The sequence below is a fragment of the Hemiscyllium ocellatum genome, chromosome 1, assembly GCF_020745735.1.
Source record: "Hemiscyllium ocellatum isolate sHemOce1 chromosome 1, sHemOce1.pat.X.cur, whole genome shotgun sequence".
Taxonomy (NCBI): Eukaryota; Metazoa; Chordata; class Chondrichthyes; order Orectolobiformes; family Hemiscylliidae; genus Hemiscyllium; species Hemiscyllium ocellatum.
The window spans coordinates 136523973-136545216 of record NC_083401.1 but is presented as its reverse complement, the minus strand read 5'-3'; the positions used below and the strand labels follow the sequence as shown (position 1 = coordinate 136545216).

The 21244-nt window shown below is 41.9% G+C and overlaps 1 protein-coding gene across 1 annotated transcript; it reads left to right on the top strand.

The window, feature by feature from the left end:
• Positions 1–10782: 10782 nt before the first annotated feature.
• LOC132820251 (interleukin-8-like) lies at positions 10783–18294 on the top strand. The gene is made up of 4 exons (XM_060832263.1): positions 10783–10893; positions 12319–12448; positions 12649–12728; positions 18083–18294. The coding sequence occupies exons 1-4, from the start codon at positions 10833–10835 to the stop codon at positions 18172–18174; spliced, it is 363 nt and encodes a 120-aa protein (XP_060688246.1). The 5' UTR covers positions 10783–10832; the 3' UTR covers positions 18175–18294.
• Positions 18295–21244: the final 2950 nt, after the last annotated feature.

Genomic DNA, 21244 nt, shown 5'->3' with positions numbered 1-21244 from the left:
CCATTTTTCTGAGAAAACCAAATCAATTCCTAATTTGGAATTGAACTGAAACGTTGTCATTTGATTTTCTTTGACTTTTTAACATGATTACCAAATTTCCCAAATGGAATTTTAATTGTCTATGACATGAAACATTATTGCTCAAACAAAAGCGAATACTACAATGCTGGAATTCTGAAACCAGCCCAGAGAATGCAGGAGAAATCTGTCCATCTATATCCTTCATAATCTGTTTACAGACAGCAGGAGAAAGTATTCCCAAGTATATTTAGCAGGTTCAGAGGAAGTTTGTGATTGTTTTTGTAGCATAACCTATTCCATGTTATATCAAGGAATGCATGGGTGATCATCAGATTTGACAGCTGGAATGCTTGCTCTTAATCTCACAACTGGATACACAATCGGTAAGTTGTTGAACTCCAGAAACACTTAGTGGGGCAAGTCAAACCATCAGAATTTCATAGGGGCTGAGTAACAGTCAAAGCTATTGGTGTCCCTGCTGGATGACCCACAGTGCTGTGATCTCTTCTGACTGTCTGCATGTGCCCTTTCACCTCGTCCACCCACTACTACGTGGGGACACAACCAATCAATGAACAGCGACATGGAGAATAAAGGATCTGATTTCCTGGAATTCACACTGCTTCATCAACGCCAGCTGCAGTTGAATGAAATCTGACTCTGCAATATTACTAACCACTGTACAAACCCAGGGGGAGGAGTCAGCACAACTGCAGGCCCAACACTCTGTTACAAGCCTAAAATGAAACTTGATTCAGTTCCAGGCACTCTGGAATCTTTTATTGCCTCAGGGATAACATTTTACAGTTGTCGTGGTCTACATTTGGCACTGATTCCTGGGATTATATGATGAAGGAAGCACACACCTGAGTTGAAAGTCATGAATTGTATTCTGGGAAGAATTACCTGGCAGTTGGTGTCACGATGATTTAGTCTCGGAACAGTATCCCTGCAGTCAGTGTCAGTGTGAAGCATTCTGGGAAGGGTGTCCTCATATTTGGTGTCATGGTGAAGCGGTTTGGGAAGGGTGTAAGCACATGCCTCGTCATGGTTAAGCATTCTGGGAAGAGTGTCCTTGCAGTTAGTGTCACAGTGATGCAGTCTGGGAAAGGTGCCCTCGCGTTCAGTGCCCATGTGAAGTATTCTGAGAAGAGTGTCCTCGCAGTTGATGTCACAGTGAAGCATTCTGGGAAGAGTGTCTTTGCAGTTGATGTCACAATGAAACAGTGTGTGAAGGGTGTCATCTCAGTCGGTGTCATGATGAAGTGGTTTGGGAAGGATGATATCAGCTGTTCCAGTGCAGTGGTTGATATGGTTTTGTAGAGTGGTGTTGTTCCAGCATCAACAAATGTTTTCTGTGCGTTTCATGTAAATTAACTGTACAGGAAACAACCCTTGGATATAGCAGGCTGGACTCTGGATCAACATTGGGAGTACTTGAAAATAATCTAGGACCCGAAGTCATTCCAGATTTTACCAGCACAAAGATGAAGTGTCAACATGGTTGAGGAAAAGGAAGAGCAATTTGCCACGAAGGACACTAAGAAAGTAATGAATAGGCCTCAGGCGAAGAGTGGCAAAAAGAGGAGAAATTTAGAATATAAAAATCCCTACAGTGTGGAAAGAAGCCATTTGGCACGTACAGTCTGCACTGACCCTAAAAAAGCAGATTCCACCCTAACGTCATAACCCTGTACTTACCATGGCCAGTTCACCTAACCTGCACATCCCTGGATTGTGGGAGGAAACCAGAGCACCTGAAGGAAACCCATGCACACACACAGGGAGAATTTTTTTTAAATTTTAATTGAATCCCTCACTGGGGAAACAGGCCCTTCGGCCCAACAAGTCCACACTGACCCTCCAAAATGTATAACCAATACGCCCATTCCCATTACTCTACATTTACCCCTGACTGATCCCTCAATACTATAAGCACATTAGCATGGCCAAATCACCCAATCTAATCGTTGGATTGTAGGGGGAAACCAGACCACCCGGAGGAAACCCATGTAGACACAGGGAGAATATGCCAACTCCACACAGGCAGTCACTCAAGAGTGGAATCAAATCCAGGTCCCCGGCACTACAACGCAGCAGTGCTAACCACTGAGCAACTGTACTGCCCAAACATTATAGCACTCACGTCTACACACTAATGAATTAGGTTTAGCCCAATACTAGGATCTCCTCCAAGGCCATTAGCTTCTTGCTCTCATTTGTTAATCATATTTGAGAGCGGGGGAGGCTTCTGGTCTGGCCCATTACAACCAGTGCAGTAACATCAGCTCCCTGGATATCCACACCAACATGTACCTGCTGCTGCCACAGGAGCTGGCAAATTATGCTGTGGCAGATGGGGCAAAGTTCATCAGCTCTATGTGAAACACTACATTGTACTGAAATAAAACCACACCCAGTACTAGATAACGCATGGAGTGATGTGTTGTAACTGCATGGGACAAGGTGAACATCAGAGGGCCTGCATGGACTAGGAAGAGACTATCAGGTTCATGATTGAAATTGGAAGATTTGTGTGAGTGCATTACACATGTCCATAAATCTGGGACTGTGGTCATTAATTCATGTGGCTAAGTCAGCACAAGGGGTTCCAAAATGTGAGAAGCTTGATATCTCTTGTAGCATTGGTATGGACTGAGAGTTTTGTTAGCAATCAGAAATCTGCTTACAATTAGGTAAAAGAATGAGATTAGAGATTTCCTGAAATCTTCCTAAAGTTCTTGTAACAAACCAGTGAGATACTCCTTCCACCCATGACTGCATTGAAGCAAAGAACATTGACTCAAAGAGATGCTTGGAATCAAAAAAAGTGTGATTTCCTGGACTTGACACGGCTTCATCAACACAGGGAAAGTTGACTCTGGAATTTTCTTAACCATTTTACAAACCCCCAAACATCACAGCTAAAGGCCTCACCATATTACAGATCCTAAACTGAAACTGAAATCAGCCCCAGGCACCCTCAGAAATTTTATTTCAGCCCTGGCTTGTGTGACACTGGCAACATTTGGTTGAAGCAAAAGAAAAGATATTTTCAAAAGTTTCCAAACATCACTAGATAATTACACATGGGCTTAAACCTGTCAAGGATGAGGAGGAGCATGAAATATTCAGTTTGAAGAGCATATTCTCCTCGAGATTTTGTCAATAGGTTTGCAAAATGAGGGAACTTGTTTAATAGGTAATTCCAGTGTCTGACAGCTATTGCAGTATCGATGCTAGTTTAGTTCTTTAGGCATGATGTGGAGGTGCCAGTGTTGGACTGGGATGGACAAAATTAAAGATCACACAACACCAGGTGTAGGCCAACAGTTTCATTTGGAAGTACTAGCTTTCGGAGCACTGATCCTTCATCAGCTACCTGATGACAACCTGGCATTGTATGATTTTTAACTTGGTTCTGTAGGGTGGATATTGATTTAGATCAAGAGTTTCTCACCTTCTCCCCCCATCCCCCACCAATCCAAATTCAAGGCTGGAAGTTAGTCACGACCGCTCAACGTAAGAACAGCAACAATGGGAGTGTCTGGGATAGGGGCACCGGTTGACAGGAGTCTGGATATTGACCTGTAAGACCAGGGCATGTGTCTTTGAGTGCCATGTGGAGTAGAAAGGATTGTGAGGACGTTTTATTCCTCTTTAAAGGAGTGTAACTGCAGCAGGAGCCAGGCCCTCAAGATTGAGTCACTCAATATGTGCATGGTTTCAAAAAGAAATGTTTGATGGTTTTAAAACTGTCTTGCAGATGATTACTTAGTCAGAACCCCCTAGGCAGCCCTTACTGTCTCAAACCTTGTTATCCATTTTTGTTCACCACCTTACTTGGGAAGGCCTTATCTTGGGTCTATAGTCAATATGAGTGAGATTTCTACATCTGTTAACACTGTGGCAATTGCTAGGCTGGGGAGTAGACATATTCTGGAGAATTAAAAGGAGATCCAGAACTGGAAATGGATCTTGATTCTGGCAGCACTCAGAGGTGGCCAACCATGGGTTTATATGCACTGGGGAGTGGCATCTGGCACCTGATAAAGGTTAGCAGATTCGTAACAGTGCAGTCCTACTGTCCAGGAGTCTGGCATTGTGTTAGTTTGCTCACCTGAATGAGTCAGTATGGGGCATGGAGGGTTCCAGAGTGCGAGGTGGATGATGTTTCCTGTAAAGCTGGAAAAAAAAGCAAAACCTTTCAGTTGTTTCATGGCTTTGGAGAACTAGGGAGTACTGAGGTCCTGGAACCTGGAAGGACTATCTGGGCTGTCTTGGAGGACGCTCCTGAAGCCCAAAGGTGAGAGTAGAGGCAGTGTGCTTACTTAATTAAGAAGGGTTACATCAGATTGAACCAACTGATGAGGTGGGAGATGAAGTAAGAAGATCGTTAGAAGGATAGTCTATGTCACGGCCCTGTGGAATTTGCAAACCAGTAAGTCATATGGCACAAAGGTTTGCAGATTGAGGAACTTAACATTTTTCAGAAATCTCCTAAACTACTTCATGTAAAGGAATATGCATGCAAAGGGAAGGTCTCCTCAAGGTTGTTTTCAAGATTGTTTATGATTAGCGATTTTTGAGAAGATTTGTAGCTCAGGTTGGTGATATAGATGTAAGTTAGCTCGCTGAGCTTGAAGGCGTGTTTTCAGATGTTTCGTCACCATGACTGGGTAACATCATCAGTGAGAGTCTCCAGTGAAGTGCTGGTGGTATGTCCCACCTCTCTACTTATAGGTCTTGATATCTTCAGGTGGGTGATGTCATTTGTGTTATTTTTTAAGGGAAGGTAGATGGGATCTAAATTGTTCAGGATTCCATACAGTCCTGAAGGGGTCTGATGCTCTTTATAAGAAAACATAGTTTCAATAGAACAAAAACTTCTCTTGCATTTTACTGGTTAGTTCGCTTTAAAAGTTATAAAATCATTAGTTTTGACATTATCAAAGTCCAAAATTAATTTATGTTTTTTTAAAAAATAAATTAGACCTTTGGAGAATTGGTAAACTAAAATCCATAATTCCTCCATTTTAGAAGCTAAGTTCTCAAATAATAGCAGTATATTATGAACCATCATAAGAATGTAGATAAACCTGTGGATGACCTGAAGGCCATTATCACCATGGACTAGAATATGCTCAAGAATATTGCAGTTATAGCACAACCTGTTTTATTAATATCTGGCGGCTTTTAGCAAAACTGTGAGGGTTGACTTCCAGAATAATCAAGCAACAGCCTGACACAATCATATTCACCAAGCCATACCTTACAGACAATATCCCAGACACCATCATCACTCGTCATGTCCCACCCACAGCAGACACCCACCAGAGATGGCAGCACTAAGGTACCGACGCAGGAGCTGGTTACTGTGAGAGTCCTTAATAAAGAAGACAAACGTATAAATTCTTATCAAGGAATCCTTCTGCTGGTCATTTTCTACCATCCTCCGCTTCCTCCCAGCTGTGTTGAACAGTTATATTTGATGTGAAAGGAGCACAGAAGGTGGCAAGGGCACTGTTTATCACCAAGAGAGGATTGCTAACTGTGAAAACCCCGACAAGGCATATGAGAAATTACTAACTAATCTTCCTGTGGAGCTCCACAGGGAAATTAAAACATAAAGAGACCCAGAAGGCTCTTGTGGTGCAGTGATAGAATTCCTAACTTGGAGCAAAGAGATCTTGGTTCAAGACCCACCTGCTCCAGAGGAATGTAATAAACTCTTTGAACAGGGTGATTAGAAAATATTGACATAAACAAATCCAGATGAGGCTTCTTGTAGCATAGTGGTAGTGACCCTACCTCTGAGCTGAGAGATGAATTCAAATCCCATCATGTGTGTAAAAATATCTCTGAATGGGTTGATTAAAAATACCAAAAAGCAGACCCAGGGATATACCTTTCTAAACAGGCTTCCTGCATCCTTACAGTACACTACATCTGATTGGCCTAGCTGAGTACTAAAGCTGCTGGATAGTTGTGAAGGAAATAACAAGAGTGGGGGAGCCTACTTGATCTCATCCTCACCACGTGCCTCCTGCAGATGCATCTGTCCATACCAGTATTGGTAAGAGTGACCACCACACAATTCTCGTAGACACCAAAATCCTTTCTTAATACTGAGCATGCCCTCCAATGTGTTGTGTGACCCTGCGAAAGTGTTAAATGTGATAGATTCAGAATCAATTCAGCAGCTCAAAGCTGAATATCTATATGTTTCTGTGGGCCACCATCAGCACCAAGTCTGTGCTCAGCCACAAACAGTAACCCCATGGTCAGTCATATCCCTCATTTTACCATTTATCAACCCTGGTTCATTGAATAGACCAGGAGGATTAACACCAGGTAATCATTAAAATAGGTGTCAACCTAGCAAAGTTACACCATATGACTTGCATGCTAAACAGTACAAAAAGCATATATTGTAAAGAGCTGATGACTTCAGAACTAATGGGTTAGATCTACACCTTGTAGTTCTGCTATATTGAACCATGAATTGTAGTGACAGCAACTAATAAATAAATAACAGGAGAATTCTCCAAAAATATGATTGAAGAGCCCAGCAAATGCTAAGGTGGATGCATTTGCATCCTTCGGTCGGAAGTGCTGTGTGGATTATTCGTGTCGGCCTCTGCCTGAGGCCTTCAGCATCACCAAAGTCAATCTTCAACCAATTGGTTCACTCCATGTGATATCAAGAAATGAACAAAAACACAAGAAACTGCAAAGGTTATGGGCCCTGACAACATTCTAGCAGTAGTATTAAAGAATGTGCACCAGAACTAACCATAGACTTGGTTGTTTGAATATGCCTACAACACAGGCTTCTCTTTGGCAATGAAAAATCTTGTCTCAAAAGAGTAGGACAAATCCAATCCAAATTACACCAACCAATTACAATATTACCAATTGACTCTCAATCATCAGCAAAGTAGCGAATAGACGTGTTGATTCTGGTATCAAGTGGAATATTTTATTGGTGTTCAGTTTGGGTTTTGCCAGGATCACTCAGCTCTTTTCCTTATTACAGCCTTGGTCTAAACAAGTACAAAAGAGCTGAACTTCAGGGATGAGGTAAGAGTGACTGCCTCTCACATCAACACTGCAATTGACTGAGTATGGCATCAAAGAACCCTAGAAAAATTGGAGTTAATGGGAATCCATTGGTTAATACAAAGAAAGATGATTGTCGCTGTTGGATGTCACAAATATTAGTTGCCATCCATCTCTACAGGAGTTCTCACAGGAAACTCCTTGTCCCAATTATCCTCAGCTATTTAATTATTTGCATTTCTTTCAACCTAGCTTCTGAAATGGGAATATCGACTGAAGATTGACAATGGTCAACACCACTCATGACCGCTCAGTTATTGAAGTAATCTGTATTCATATACAGAAAGAACCGAACAACATCTTAGAGCTGGTAAGTGGCAAACACATTTAAAACAACGCAAGTGTCAATGAATGGCTATCTTCAATAACAGAGAATCTAACCATATCTCCTTGACATTGTCCTTGATACTGACATTATTAAATCTACCTCTCTGAATAACCTGTAAGTTAGCAGAAACTAAACTTGACCAACCATATAAATACAATGGCTACAAAAGCAGGTCAAAAGTGACAAATCCTGTGGTCATCCTTGTCCTGATATAAAATTGCAATCTTAGCATGGTGCCTATTCTGGACCATTGCCCTTTCCCACCACTAGTGACAAAGAAATTCGTGCAGAAAGTCCTGCCAGATGAGTTCAGGTTGTATAATATCAACACTTGTAGCTTTTCCCACAAAATCAATGTCTGTGCTAAGATCCTGCACCATGAATTCAATAGGTAGCTCTGCTGTGATAGGCAAGATTTTGATCAAGTCTGGACCTTCTTCAGTGTCAATATTCCGTACAAGCAGCATATTTTACATCTTTCCAAGTGCTTTTGGTGTCAGTGGTAACCTCTCCTACCTCTATTTTTAATTGATGATGAACCTGTTGACTATTTGATCCTTTTATATATGTCTCTGACATTCATTGTGGCAAAGGATATCTAGATGATGGAGGTGTAACCAGCAGTCATTGGCACACTGCTGGACTTACCTTTGAGCAATTTCTACTCCATTCAGAGTCTTCCTGTACAGAAATCTGTTGTAATTAATGAGAGCAGGCCACTGGGCTTCAATGACAGGTTCCTTCACAGTTGTTGTTCATTAGTCATTATCTTTCCACGCTCACTTCCCACTTGTTGAAGGTGCAGTCTCAAACTGTGTTCCATTTTACCTCAGGAATCTGATTGAGTTGTTGGAAAGTGCATGTTGAATTAAGACATGGAATTGTTGGTTTTTATTTGAGTAGGCAGTATTACTAACATCAATCTGAGGATTTCTGCTTTTAACATATATATTTCAAGGGTTGTAGCCTAACATTGGTGTACACCATGAAGTGATGTTTATTAGTCAGCATTGTGGAACCTGCTTGCATTGACAATGCTGCTCATACAGTCACATTTGGTGATGATCCACTCTGCCCGGTACCTGTGATGACTCTATAATAACTTGAGGCATGGTTAGTTCTGAAAGGTGTTAATTATGCAAAGTTTGTGGTAGCTTTTTGGAATGACCAAAAATATAGCTCAGCAGTGCAAATTGTATTATTTATTTATCAGATTTCTCATTTCTTGTAATTCACAGGTTTCAACTCGGCAGCGTATTTCCTTTTTATTATAATTCCAAGGATTAGTGCCAAGTCTGAAACATTTCACTGTCCTCTAGCTCTGATCTCAAATGTGGAACTACAACCAATGTGAAACTTCATTTTGGGGAAGAATATCTAATGTGTAGTCAACTTTATCTTGTGATGGGAGATTCCCTGCAAGATCTCAGTCCCATTTAAACTTATGCCAATAAGTCAGTCTGAATAACAAATACTCAAGGAAATGTTTGATAATAAAAAACAAAGCAGTTCTGCTGGTGCAAGATCATTGGAGATATACTTGTTTCACAGCAGAAATGATTGCAGCCTCAAACCAAACTCTTCTTAATAGTGGGAATTTTAGAATTATATTTACAGGTTTGCACTCTTTTCCAAATTAAGGTCCAAAGGACCGCATCATAAACCAGCCAGTGAGGAGGAGAAATGCTTCCAGTAAAGCATGGGCTTTAATTTTATTGTCCAGAATCGGATTGTTTTGAAGTTATCTTATGCTATTTTCTTGGAAACAACAGTAACCAGCATCAAGTTATAGGGCTGTCTTAATAATATTTTGAAAGATATAGTTAAATTATATAGAAAAGCATCATGTTTGTGTATGTGTGGCTAGAGGTGGAGGGGAGAGACATTGAATATTTGGGTGAGAGAATTCCTCTATTTTAGAGCCTTTGGCTGCACCTACATCTGGGCAGGTAGGAATTTCCATACGGTCTGATATTGAGTCCTTGTCTTCAAACAAGTAAAACTGCACCAATCCTCCAGCCAGCTGAACTGGACCTCAAACTGGCATTACCCAAAATGGTTGGCATGGTGATGGAAAACCAGCACATATATTTTGGGGCTAATATTTTTCCGTCCTTTCCATTCTTCCTTCCTGCCATCGGCAGTGACTGAAAATCCTGACACAAGTTTCCAGAAGGTATATTCAATTAAGTCCCTCAAGTCAGTTTGTTCGCTGATGTTGAAGCTCCTAAAATTGAAGGCACATTATTGACTTAGTCAGGCTATTGGCTGAGATGAGTACGCCAGAAGATCATGATAATGGTCAGATACTTGAATTCTCCAGATGTGACTGGCGGTATCCTGCATGGATCTATACTGAGGACTCAACCATTCACCACATTTATTAATTTAATTGTTTAGCTGATGGGAAAGTCAAACGTCCAAAGTTGCCAACACCACACAGATAGGCAGCATTGGAAATAGTGTGGGTAGTAGCCTAGTGCATAAAAATGTCAGTTGATCTAGTGAATAAATAAACTGGCAAAAGAGGAACACGATAAAAGGAGTTAGAAGTTATACTTCAGCAGTACAAAGCTTTTGTTCAGAACATACCTGGAGCACAGTGGATAGTCTTGACACCATATTCTAGGATCTTTAAGTCGGTCTTAGAGGAAGTGCAGCGAAGGTTTACCAGGATTGATGCCTGGACTCCAATGGTTAAATTATAAAGAAAGATTAAGTGAACCATGTTTGTAATCTCTTGAGTTTAGAGTGTTAAGGGGTAACCTGATCACAGATAGTGTAATTAGAGAGAAGCTACTTCTGTTGGGTGAGGAGTCAAGGAGTGGTGGCATTGTCCAAACATTAGAGCCAGACTTTTCAGAAGTGAAATTAGGAAATTGTCTTTCATGGTGGTAGACTTTCTTCCACAAATAGCAATTCATGCAAGGTCAACTCTTAATTTTAAAAGTGAGATTGATGCATTTTTGATCATCAACATGGGGAGCTTGTAGTTCAGCTGTGATCTCATTGACTGGCAGAAACAGCAGGATGAAAAATTAAATTATCCTTTCCTGCTTCAACAACTTTACAATGCATACAGAAAAAATTCATCACATATAACAACATGTTACCTGTTGGTGGCTGCTGTAAACTATGTTTATGTGCAAAAGCGAAAGAAAACTTGACCAAGGAACAGGGAAACTCCATTCCACGGGATTTTCAGCAGATTTTGCTGTATGAGATTATTCAAAGTGAGAGCAGAGGATCTCAATAAATAATAGTTGTTTTGCTCCTCTTTAGCAGAACTTCACTCAACAGATGAAGATTCTCTGAGGTTGACATCAGATCATTCAGCAGTAATCTATTCAACAGCACAAAGATGATCAAGGCAACAACTGCAATAACTATCATCCTGCTTTTGTGTGCTATAACTGCACAGGGTATGTCAACATTTCTCTCTTGTACTTTACTTTTTGTCCTGCACTATAATATAGAATGGAATCTTTCTACTGACTTATTGACCAGTCATACATGTGTCAGCTTGCTCTTTGGATATTCATTAAACTGTTAATGATCACCAATATTATTGACAGTACAATGCTAGTTCGAATGTTTGTTATTAATATTGGGGTATTTAATCACTTTAATCCACTTTAACCTTGATGTTTGCAAGTAAAAAAGATTTTCTTGTGAGAAATTACTATTCCATGCAATTAATAGTGATGTGAAATGCCCTGCTTAGAAATAGAATCATAGAGATGTACAGCACGGAAACAGACCCTTTGGTCCAACTTGTCCATGCTGACCAAATATCCCAGATATCAGAGAGCCCTGACTGAGATCACTGCATCAACCCCACATGGTGATTGCAAGATGCAGATGTTCTCTGCAGGCCAATCAGGAAAACCTTCAAGTCCCACCTGCCAGCAACTGGCCCATGTCCCTCTAAACCCTTCCTGTTCATATACATATGCAGATTTATTTTAAATGTCACTAGCCTCCACCACTTCTCCTGGTAACTCATTCCATACAAGTACCACCCTCTGCGTGAAAAGGTTGCATCTTAGGTCTCTTTTATATCTTTCCCCTCTCACCCTAAACCTATGCCCTCTAGTTCTGGACTCCACCACCCCAGGGAAAAGACTTTGTGTATTTATCCAATCCATGCCCCTCATAGTTTTGTAAACCTCTATAAGGTCACCCCTCAGCCTCCGCGGTCCTTTGAAAACAGCCCCAGCTGTTTCAACCTCTCCCAATAACGCACATCCTCCAACCCTGTCAACATCCTTGTAAATCTTTCCTGAACCCTTTCAAGTTTCACAATGTCCTTCCGATAGGAAGGAGACCAGAATGGCACGCAGTATTCCAAAAGTGGCCTAATCATTGTCCTGTACAGCTGCAACATGACCTCCCAACTCCTGTACTCAATCCTCTGACCAATAAAGGAAAGCAAACCAAAGGGCTTTCTTCACTATCCTATCAATCTACAACTCCACTTTCAAGGATGTTGTGGATGCAAGTTCAATTGAGGCAAGAAAGAGGGTATTTGATGATTATTTGGGTAGAACAAACTGAAGCGTGCATGTATGGAGAATAAAACATGAGTTTGGCTGCAGGGAGTGATGATCATTTGAAAAGCCAATGAAGACAAAATGGCTCAAATGGCTTCCTTCTGCACTATAGCATTTTAGCAATTACTTTTTATTTCCAAGATAACAGAATAACTTGATTCATTGCCATTATTTAGACAGCCAATTGGTATTTTATTGTGAGTCATGCAGAAATATGTTAAGATATCTCACATTGGAACTAAGTGCAAAGATTCACTCTCCTTCAATCAATAATATAAATCAATCTTTGCACAGGTATCCCTGTGCCAGGACCTCAAGCCCGATGCTTGTGCCTCAACACCAGCTCTGAGTTCATCAATCCAAAGCTCATCAAGAGTTTCAAATACATTCCCAAAGGATCGCACTGTGAGATGCTGGAGATAATGTGAGAATATCATCTTTAACCTTTCTGCTTGGTGGTATGGCTATTTAAAAACTGTGTTACTTCCTGAAAACATGTTGGATCAATCATTGTTTATGAAGCAGGTAGTTTATTTCAAAGTCTAGCTAAATTCTCAATTCTCAGAGGGAGATATCTAGTTTATGCGGATGATCGATTTATATAGGTTTTCCTTCTCTTCACAGTGTCACCATGAAAACGGGGAAGAAATTATGTGTGAGCCCTGATGCTGAGTGGGTGAAGATCATCATTAAAGCAAAGAAAGGTTGGTATTTGGCATTTGTCCAAATTCAGACTGCACATTCCAATAGAAATTGAGATCACTGCATCAAACCCACATGGAGATTGCAAGATGCAAAGGTTCTCTGCAGGCCAATCAGGAAAATGTTCTTAAATAGTCCCCTTCTTATTCACAGTCTTGATGCTGCAATAGTAATCATCCGACTCACACTGATGTCAGGCTGGCGGGCCCAGCAGGGGAGCTTGGTACTGCTAAAAGCAGGAGAGCACAAGGATGCTCAGTATAGAGATGGCCTGTCCACCTGCATGGGAGGAAACCATTAAAGCAGCCTGGAGCTGGATTTCCATCCTGCCAAAAACAGTGACCCTTGGAATTTGTTTCCTTTCTGGACATCTGGGTTAATTGAATCTTCTCAACAATCTTTTGTGTTTCTTCATGGGATGGCATGGAACAGAAGCAGCACAGTGGCTCAGTGGTTAGCACTGCTTCCTCACAGGACTTGAGTTTGATTCCACCATGGGGTGACTGTCTACATGGAGTTTGCATATTCTCCCTGTGTCTGCGTGGGTTTCCTCTGGATGCTTCAGTTTCCTCTGGCTGTCCAAAATTAGGTTAGGTGGTTTGGCTGTGCGAAATTCCCTGTAGTGTCCAGGGATGTGCATACTATATAGATTAGCTATGGGAAATGCAGGGTTGTGGGCACATAGATAGAGTATGTGATTGGGATGCTATTTGAAGGGTCAGTGTGGACTTGATGGGCAGAATGGCCTGCTTCCACACTGTAGGGATTTTATGATTCAGTCAGCAATTTGTTGAAAGTAGTACATAACTTCCTTTTGAGCGGTAAGTATTCCAGGGAGTTCTAGGTAGTGGCATGGGGTGTGCTTCAGTACATGTTCAGGAAGCTGTTAACTAGCTCCCCTTCCCCTTTAACACTTTCAATACGTGTTTTAATGATTGCATGAACATTTCCACAAGATCACTTAGAGAAGATAGAGCACTGACCTAATGTGCCGAATGCCATTGCATTCCATGAGTCAGTAAACTCCTCCATAAGGAACTGAGGGCCATTGTTGCTGAAAACTTTCTCAGAGTTTCTAAACTTTAGAAACATTTTATCCACTTTCTCAAGGGCCAGGCCTGCAGAAGAAGATTTCATTACAACTACAGTTAGAATGAGCACCAGCTACCATCAGCAGCAATTGACCCTTAAAAGGTGGGCAAAATTAATGTGGGCACATTGTCATGGCACCTCAGCCCATTCCCAGTGTGTAATGATAACAATAGCACTGTGATCCTGATTTTTGTGTACACCTGGCACAAGCTAGCTTTGATCTGGCCATCCATATCCAATCATCAAAGATTACCTCCTGGAAAGCTCTTTTGTTCTCATGACCCTTATTGAACTGCTCCAGCAGCTTGTATCTTTGTGATATACAGAGAGATTATTTCCCTTATTTCCCATAGCAGACAGCTGTTCCGATTTGACTATTCCCAGCTCCAGGACATATACGGCTTAAGTTCCAGGTGGTTTCTGTCCTTTTAGGAGATTATCCATCACATGGTTTAAAATGATGTCATTTCCTGATTGGGAGAAGTAGAGAATCTTCAACCCATGACTGGATTGCCCTTGACTGGAGAGCAAGGGCAGCCTGGAAGATGGATCTGCATTTACATGTTGCTCCGATGTCCGGTATTTTACATCATATGAATATGCTGAAGGGAATAGAGCCCACCTCTGAGGCTGACTATCACCAATGAGGGAGGCTGCTGCTGAGGAAATCCCAGTGCCCAGGCCAAAGAAGGATCAAAGATGAGGGGCGGTGACCTGTTAGCAGAATGACCTGTCAGCTCAATAAATATGGTAAAATTTTCTCACTCTGAAAACGTTGAGGGCCTTCTTCTCCACTTGGAGGTGAGACTTCTACTAGATGGATGGGTTGCATCTAAACTGGAGGGGCACCAATATCATAGAACATAGAACAATACAGAGCAGAACAGGCACTTCAACCCACAATGTTGTGCTGACCTGTGAACTAATCTAAGCCCACAATCCCATCATCATCCCTATGCTTATCCAAGGATTGTTTAAATCTCCCTAATGTGGCTGAGTTAACTACATTGGCAGACAAGGCATTCCACGCCCTTACCACTCTCTGAGCAAAGAAGCAAAGAACCTGCCTCTAACATCTGTCTTAAATCTATTACCCTTCAATTTGTAGCTATACTCCCTCGTACAAGTAGACATCATCATCCTAGGAAAAAGACTCTCACTGTCCACCCTATCTAATCTTCTGACCATCATGTATGTCTCTATTAAATCCCCTCTTAGCCTTCTTCTCTCCAAATGAGAACAGACCCAAGTCCCTCAGCCTTTCCTCATAAAAACCTTTGCTCCAGACCAGGCAACATCCTGATAAACCTCCTCTGCACTTTTTCCACTGCTTCCACATCCTCCTTGTAATGGGGGCGACCAGAAATGCACACAATACTCCAAGTGAGGCCGCACTAGTGTTTTGTACAGTTGCAGCATGACATCACAGCTACGGAACTCAATCCCTCTACCAATAAAACCTAACACACCGTATGCCTTCTTCACAGCACTATCAACTTGGGTGGCAACTTTCAGGGATCTATGTACATTGACACCAAGGTCCCTCTGCACATCCATAGTACTAAGAATGTTTCCATTGACCCAGTATTCTGCATTCCTGTTATTCTTCCCAAAGTGTATCACCTCGCATTTATCTGCATTGAACTCCATTTGCTGCCTTTCAGTCCAATTCTACAGTTTATCCAAGTCCCCCTGCAACCTGTCCACCACTCCACCGACTTTGGTATCATCTGCAAACTTACTAATAACAAACAGCAGTAGTCCCAAAACAGATCCTTGTGGGACACCACTAATAACCGGACTCCAGGCTGAATATTTCCATCAACCACCACTAGTTGCCTTCTTATAGAAAGCTGGTTTGTAATCCAAACTGTTAAATCACCTTCAATCCCATGCCTCCACATTTTCTCCAATAGCCTACCATGTGGAATCTTATCAAAGGCTTTATTGAAGTCCATGTACACCACGTTAACTGCCCTACCCTCATCCATATGCTTGGTCACATTCTCAAAAAACTCAGTGAGGTTTGTGAGACACGACATGCCCTTGACGAATCCGTGTTGACTATTTCCAATCAAATTGTTGCTTGTTAGATGATTATAAATCCTATCTCTTATAATCCTTTCCAAAACATTTCCTACAACAGATGTAAGGCTCACGGGTCTATAATTACCTGGGTCATCTTTGCTGCCCTTCTTGAACAACATTTGCAATCCTCCAGTCCTTTGGTACTAAACCTGTAGACAACGGTGACTCAAAGATCAAGGTCAAAGGCTCCTAACTCTCCTACTGAGCTTCCCAGAGAATTCTTGGAAAATCCCATCCGCCCAGGAGACTTATCTACTTACACACCTTCTAGAATTGATAACACCTCCTCCTTACTAACCTCAATCCTTTCAAGCCTAATAGCCTGTATCTTCTCCTCTACAATATTCTCCTTTTCCTGATTGAAAACAGATGACAAATATTCGTTTAGCACCTCTCTGATCTCCACGGGGCCACATGCAACTTCCCACTTTTGTCTTTGACAGGCCTATTCCTACCCTAGTCATCCTTTAAGAGATGTGTGGAATCATCGCTGGTTCTGCACATTCAACCATGAAGTAGGTCACCGGGTCTGGCACTATCCCCGGAAATTGGCTTTAACATCAGTGTCCTTCACATTAATGTGCAATGCCTTGGCTACAGTCCTCAAAGTTAAATTTTAAGGATCACTGATGTCAAGTTTTCTGCAGTCAAAGCCTTGATTGATTGTGAGATATGACCAACATTTTCCAATTGTAATGCAAACGGTTACATCCTTGGGATGACGACCTTGTCTCTTACATGATCAATTTAACTAGGTGCTGCAGTGAAAACAATACTACAGCTGACACTGTAACAGTGCAAATGAAAATATACTGACAAAACCAGTGGCTTATTTACAGTGATGCAGCAACAATGTGCCCTCAGTGTGTTTTTTTCCTCATTGCCCTCCCAATACTAGATATAGTCCCAATGCCTGAATCGGGGGGTGAAGGGAGTCTGATCTGGCCCTGTTAACTTGGAAGATTTGGATAGTTACCCCTGATGCCCTTGGCCCTAGACAGCCAAGGCCCACTGAGATTCTTCTGTGCAGATGCAAGTTCACCCTCCTTACCGTGAACTGTGGTAGTCTTTGGGATCACGGACAGGAGGCTGTCAGGGCACATCAGCCCTGAGAAGAATCCCTTGTGGTTCCTGTGTGTGCTGCTCCTTCCTCTGGGTGACTGCAGGTTTAATTCGATTCCCTACAGTGTGGAATCTGGCCCTTCGGCCCAACAAGTCCACACCGACCCTCCTAAGAGCAACCCATCCAGACCCATTTCCCTCTGACTAATGCACCTAACACTAGGGGCAATTTAACATGGCCAATCCACCTAACCTGCACATCTTTGGACTGTGGGAGGAAACCGGAGCACCGGGACGAAACCCACGCAGACACGGAGAGAATGTGTATCACTTGTCACCTGGAGAGGAAGGATTAGTTGGAGGGAGCTCAAGGTCCCTTGACTCCATTGATGTTGAATTCCCAAGGCTAAAGTGATGGCCTGCTTCTGGGTTGTAGTTCGCTAACCTTGGTGAGGTGCAGTGGCAAAATTAAAGTGAGTGATGCCCATGCAAGGAGACGTAGCAAAGGTGTAATGGTGCCACTTACCATGGCAGAGTGCATTGGCTTCCTGTCTGCACTGCTGATGGAGGGGTCGGCACTGGCCCATATTGCTATTTCTGTCCAGGCTGGACATATCATGTAGGGTGGCCTCTTGTTGCAGTCAGCTGGGAAGAGAACTGATCTCTCCATCACCCCATTCACCAGTGCCTTAGAGCTTTCTCCATGAAGCAAGGAGTTGGCTTATTTTTCTTCTGGATCCTGTGTTGAGACTTTAAAAGGTGGGCAGTGCAGTGTGAAGAGCAGTTTCTGACTTGCAGCATCTGAAGTGGTATCAAGCTGCACTCTAAAGATACCTCAGACCTTTCAAAGACAGAAGGTCTCAGCAGTGGCATCCACTTCCTTCTGCTTCACCATATGATTCGCTAAGTAATGCACTGGACATCACACTTGCACAAACAATGAGGTGAGAAGTGCGTGACTGTATGATATAATTAGGTCACAGCAGAAATTACACCATAAAACTCACTCACCACCATTCTTTAAGTTCAAATGGGGAAATCCTGCCTGATATTTCTGTACTAAAATAAACACCTGCAGTTAGTGGCGAAATATGATTTTTGATTTAAATTTCAGATGCCAGTTCACGCAAAAAAGAAGCAAAGCCACAATGGGAAGGACTTAATTTCAAACAAGAGAAACTGGAAGAAAATGGGGCATGGAAATGAAAGCTGCTTTGTCCAGGACATTAATTCTCTGCTAGCACCATCCGATGGCTTGTTTGAATATTTACCCTGCTTTATTTTACAAAAATGATTTTAAGTTTTAACCCTGTCACACTGTAATTGTTTACTCACTGCCAATGAAAACTGCCTGATGTTGTTCCTAAAACTTCGGGACAGCTCTGAATTTTATTTTCAAAGTCTAGCATGCGCATAAATAAAAGATACTTGCTTATATATTGCAAATTATTCTGTGACTGAAATGAATTTGCTTGCAGTTCTTCATCAGTGTTAGAAAATAATTTGCAACCAAAACACAGTCAGGCACACGGTGAAATATTTTGAACTTGTGATAGATTTTAAATGAGATGGATATCATCAGTTGTTCAACTTTAATGACTGTAGTAATGGAAAGTTAATGTCAAGTTTGTTATTCTGGACATCAGAAAAGAAGAAGATGAAGAATGTGTGTTGTCATTGTTCATTAATCTTCAGATAAACTGTTGTGTGTTTCTTAATTAGATAAATTTAATAGATTGACTAATATTAATATTCTGTGTTCTCCTTAAATAAAGACAAAAGATACATTCTGGCTGATTTCAGGTTTAAGCCTGTAAATTTCCATGGATTTTTATGACCAGAAACAGAACAACTTTGTTGGTATATAAACCATGGCTGGAAGGACAGTTCGGAAGCTAGAAATCCTGCAGGAAGTAATCTCCTGACTCCCTAAAGCCTGTCCATCATCTACAAGGCACCAGTCAGGAGTGTGATGGACTATTCCCCATTTGCCTGGATAGGTGTAGTTCCAACAACCCTCAAGAAACTTGACACCATTTAGGGAAAAGCAGTGGCTTGATTGACATCACATCCACAAATATACACTCCCTCCACCACTGGTGTTCAGTAGCAGCAGTGTGTACCATCTACATGATGCATTGTAGAAATTTACCAAGGTTCCTTAAGCAATACCATCCAAATCCACAACCACTGTCAAGAAGAAAACATAGGAACAATGGGGTGGCACGGTGACTCAGGGGTTAGTACTGCTGCCTCATAGTGCCGGGAAACCCAAGTTGGATACCAGGCTTGGGCAACTGTCTGTGAGGATTTTGCACATTCTCCCTGTGTCTGTGTGGGTTTTCTCCGGGTGCTCTGGTTTCCCCCCACAGTCCAAAGATGTGCAGGTTAGGTGAATTGGCCATGCTAAATTGCCATAGTGTTCAGGGATGTGTAGGTTGGATGCATTAGTTAGGGGTAAATGTAGAGTAATAGGGTAGGAGGATAGGTTTGGATGGGACACTCTACAGAGGGTTGACATGGACTTGTTGGATCGAAGGGCCTGTGTCCACACTGTAGGGATTCTATGATTCATCAAGATCCACTCCAAGTCACTCACCATCCTGACTTGGAAATATATTGTCATTTCTTCAGTACCACTGGGTCAAAATCCTAAAACACCCTCCCTATAGCATTGAGGGTGCACCTAAACCAAATGGACTGCAGTGGTTCAAGAAAGTAGCTCAGGCACCTTCTCAAAGGCCAGTAAGGAACGGTAATAAATATTGGCCCAGCTAGCAAAGTTCACATCCCATGAATGCTTATAAAATAAGTAAGGTAACCGTGACTCAGTAGATGAAGCAGAGGTCATATACTTTTCTTTGTAATTCATGTGAATGTAGCCAGGCTGGTTCTGCAGTGGAGCCAGTTTCAAATTAGTCAATGAGGAGCTCATAGACAGTGCCAAATCTTGATAATAGGGCAAATCAGCTGGGTGACTGGGAGGAGCCATGATGAATGGTTTTATACAACTTACCTGGGGATGTACATGTGGCAAATGTATCTAGTGGTTGGTTACTGATTTGAGGACTTTTCAGCTCAAGCTCCTAAAGTTCCTTGTTGTTCATCTTGTAGAATTGTAGAATCCTCAACAAACACTGATCTAAGCTCTAAATAAATATCTACTCTGTAGGTTCCCTGCACTAGTGGTCCCCACACCCCCCTGTAGGAGGGATTGGTGTCCTGGCCCTAAAATGGCTTCTCCCCCTCAGTGACAGTATCTCAATTTAACTTCCTCTGCCAAATGTTACAATAGCTGAATGAGACTTAGACATTAACATAGAGTCATAGAGTCTTTCAGCACAAAAACAGTCCCTTCACTCCAACTCATCCACACTTATTAATTTTCTCAAAGCAAACTAGTCCCACTTATCTGTGTTTGGCCCATGTTCTTCTAAACCTTTCCTGTTTATGTACCTATCTAAACTGTCTTATTAACTGTACCTGCATCTACCACTTCCTCTGGCAGTTCATTCCACATACAAACCAGCCTCTGTGTGAAAAAATAGTCCATCAGGTCCCTTTTAAATCTTTCTCCTCTGACCTTAAAAATATGCCCTTTAGTTTTGAATTCCCCCACCCATGGAAAAGTACCATTGCTTTGTACCCAATCCATGCCCCTCATGATTTTATAAACCTTTATAAGGTTACCCCTGAACCTCCTACACTCCAGTGAGAGAAGATCCAGCCTACCCAGCTTCTCCTTCAAGCTCAAACCCTCCACTCCCCGCAATATCCCTGTAAATCTTTTCTGAACTCTCTCCAAGTAAATAATACAAAGACTGTAAGGCTGTAAAGTGAACATATTGGTGTCAAGTCCTAGGTGTTAACTTTAATTTTCCATTGATTTTTTTCCCTACCCATTTGCACAAGTTAACATTGAGCCCTGTAAGTGTTGGTTTTTATAGTGAGCACTTATCCACACATTAAATACTTTTATTGAACTGAAATGATGGACAACTGTAACTGCTATTACATATGCATGCAAGATGTAAAGCGATATCGGTTCAATCATAGAACCCCTACAATGTGAAAGCAGGCCATTTAGACGATTAGATTCCCTACAGTATGGAAACAGGCCCTTCGGCCCAACAAGTCCACACCGACCCTCCGAAGAGTAACCCACCCTTGACTAATGCACCTAGTGCTATGGGCAATTTAGCATGACCAATTCACCTGACCTGCACATCGTTAGACCGTGGGAGAAAATCAGATCACCCAGAGGGTACCCACACAG

Coding starts and splice junctions, on each gene's coding strand:
- LOC132820251 (XM_060832263.1), top strand. CDS start 10,833: ATGATCAAGGCAACAACTGCAATAACTATCATCCTGCTTTTGTGTGCT. Junction 10,894..12,318: donor GTGTGCTATAACTGCACAGG/GTATGTCAACAT, acceptor ATCTTTGCACAG/GTATCCCTGTGCCAGGACCT. Junction 12,449..12,648: donor TGTGAGATGCTGGAGATAAT/GTGAGAATATCA, acceptor TTCTCTTCACAG/TGTCACCATGAAAACGGGGA.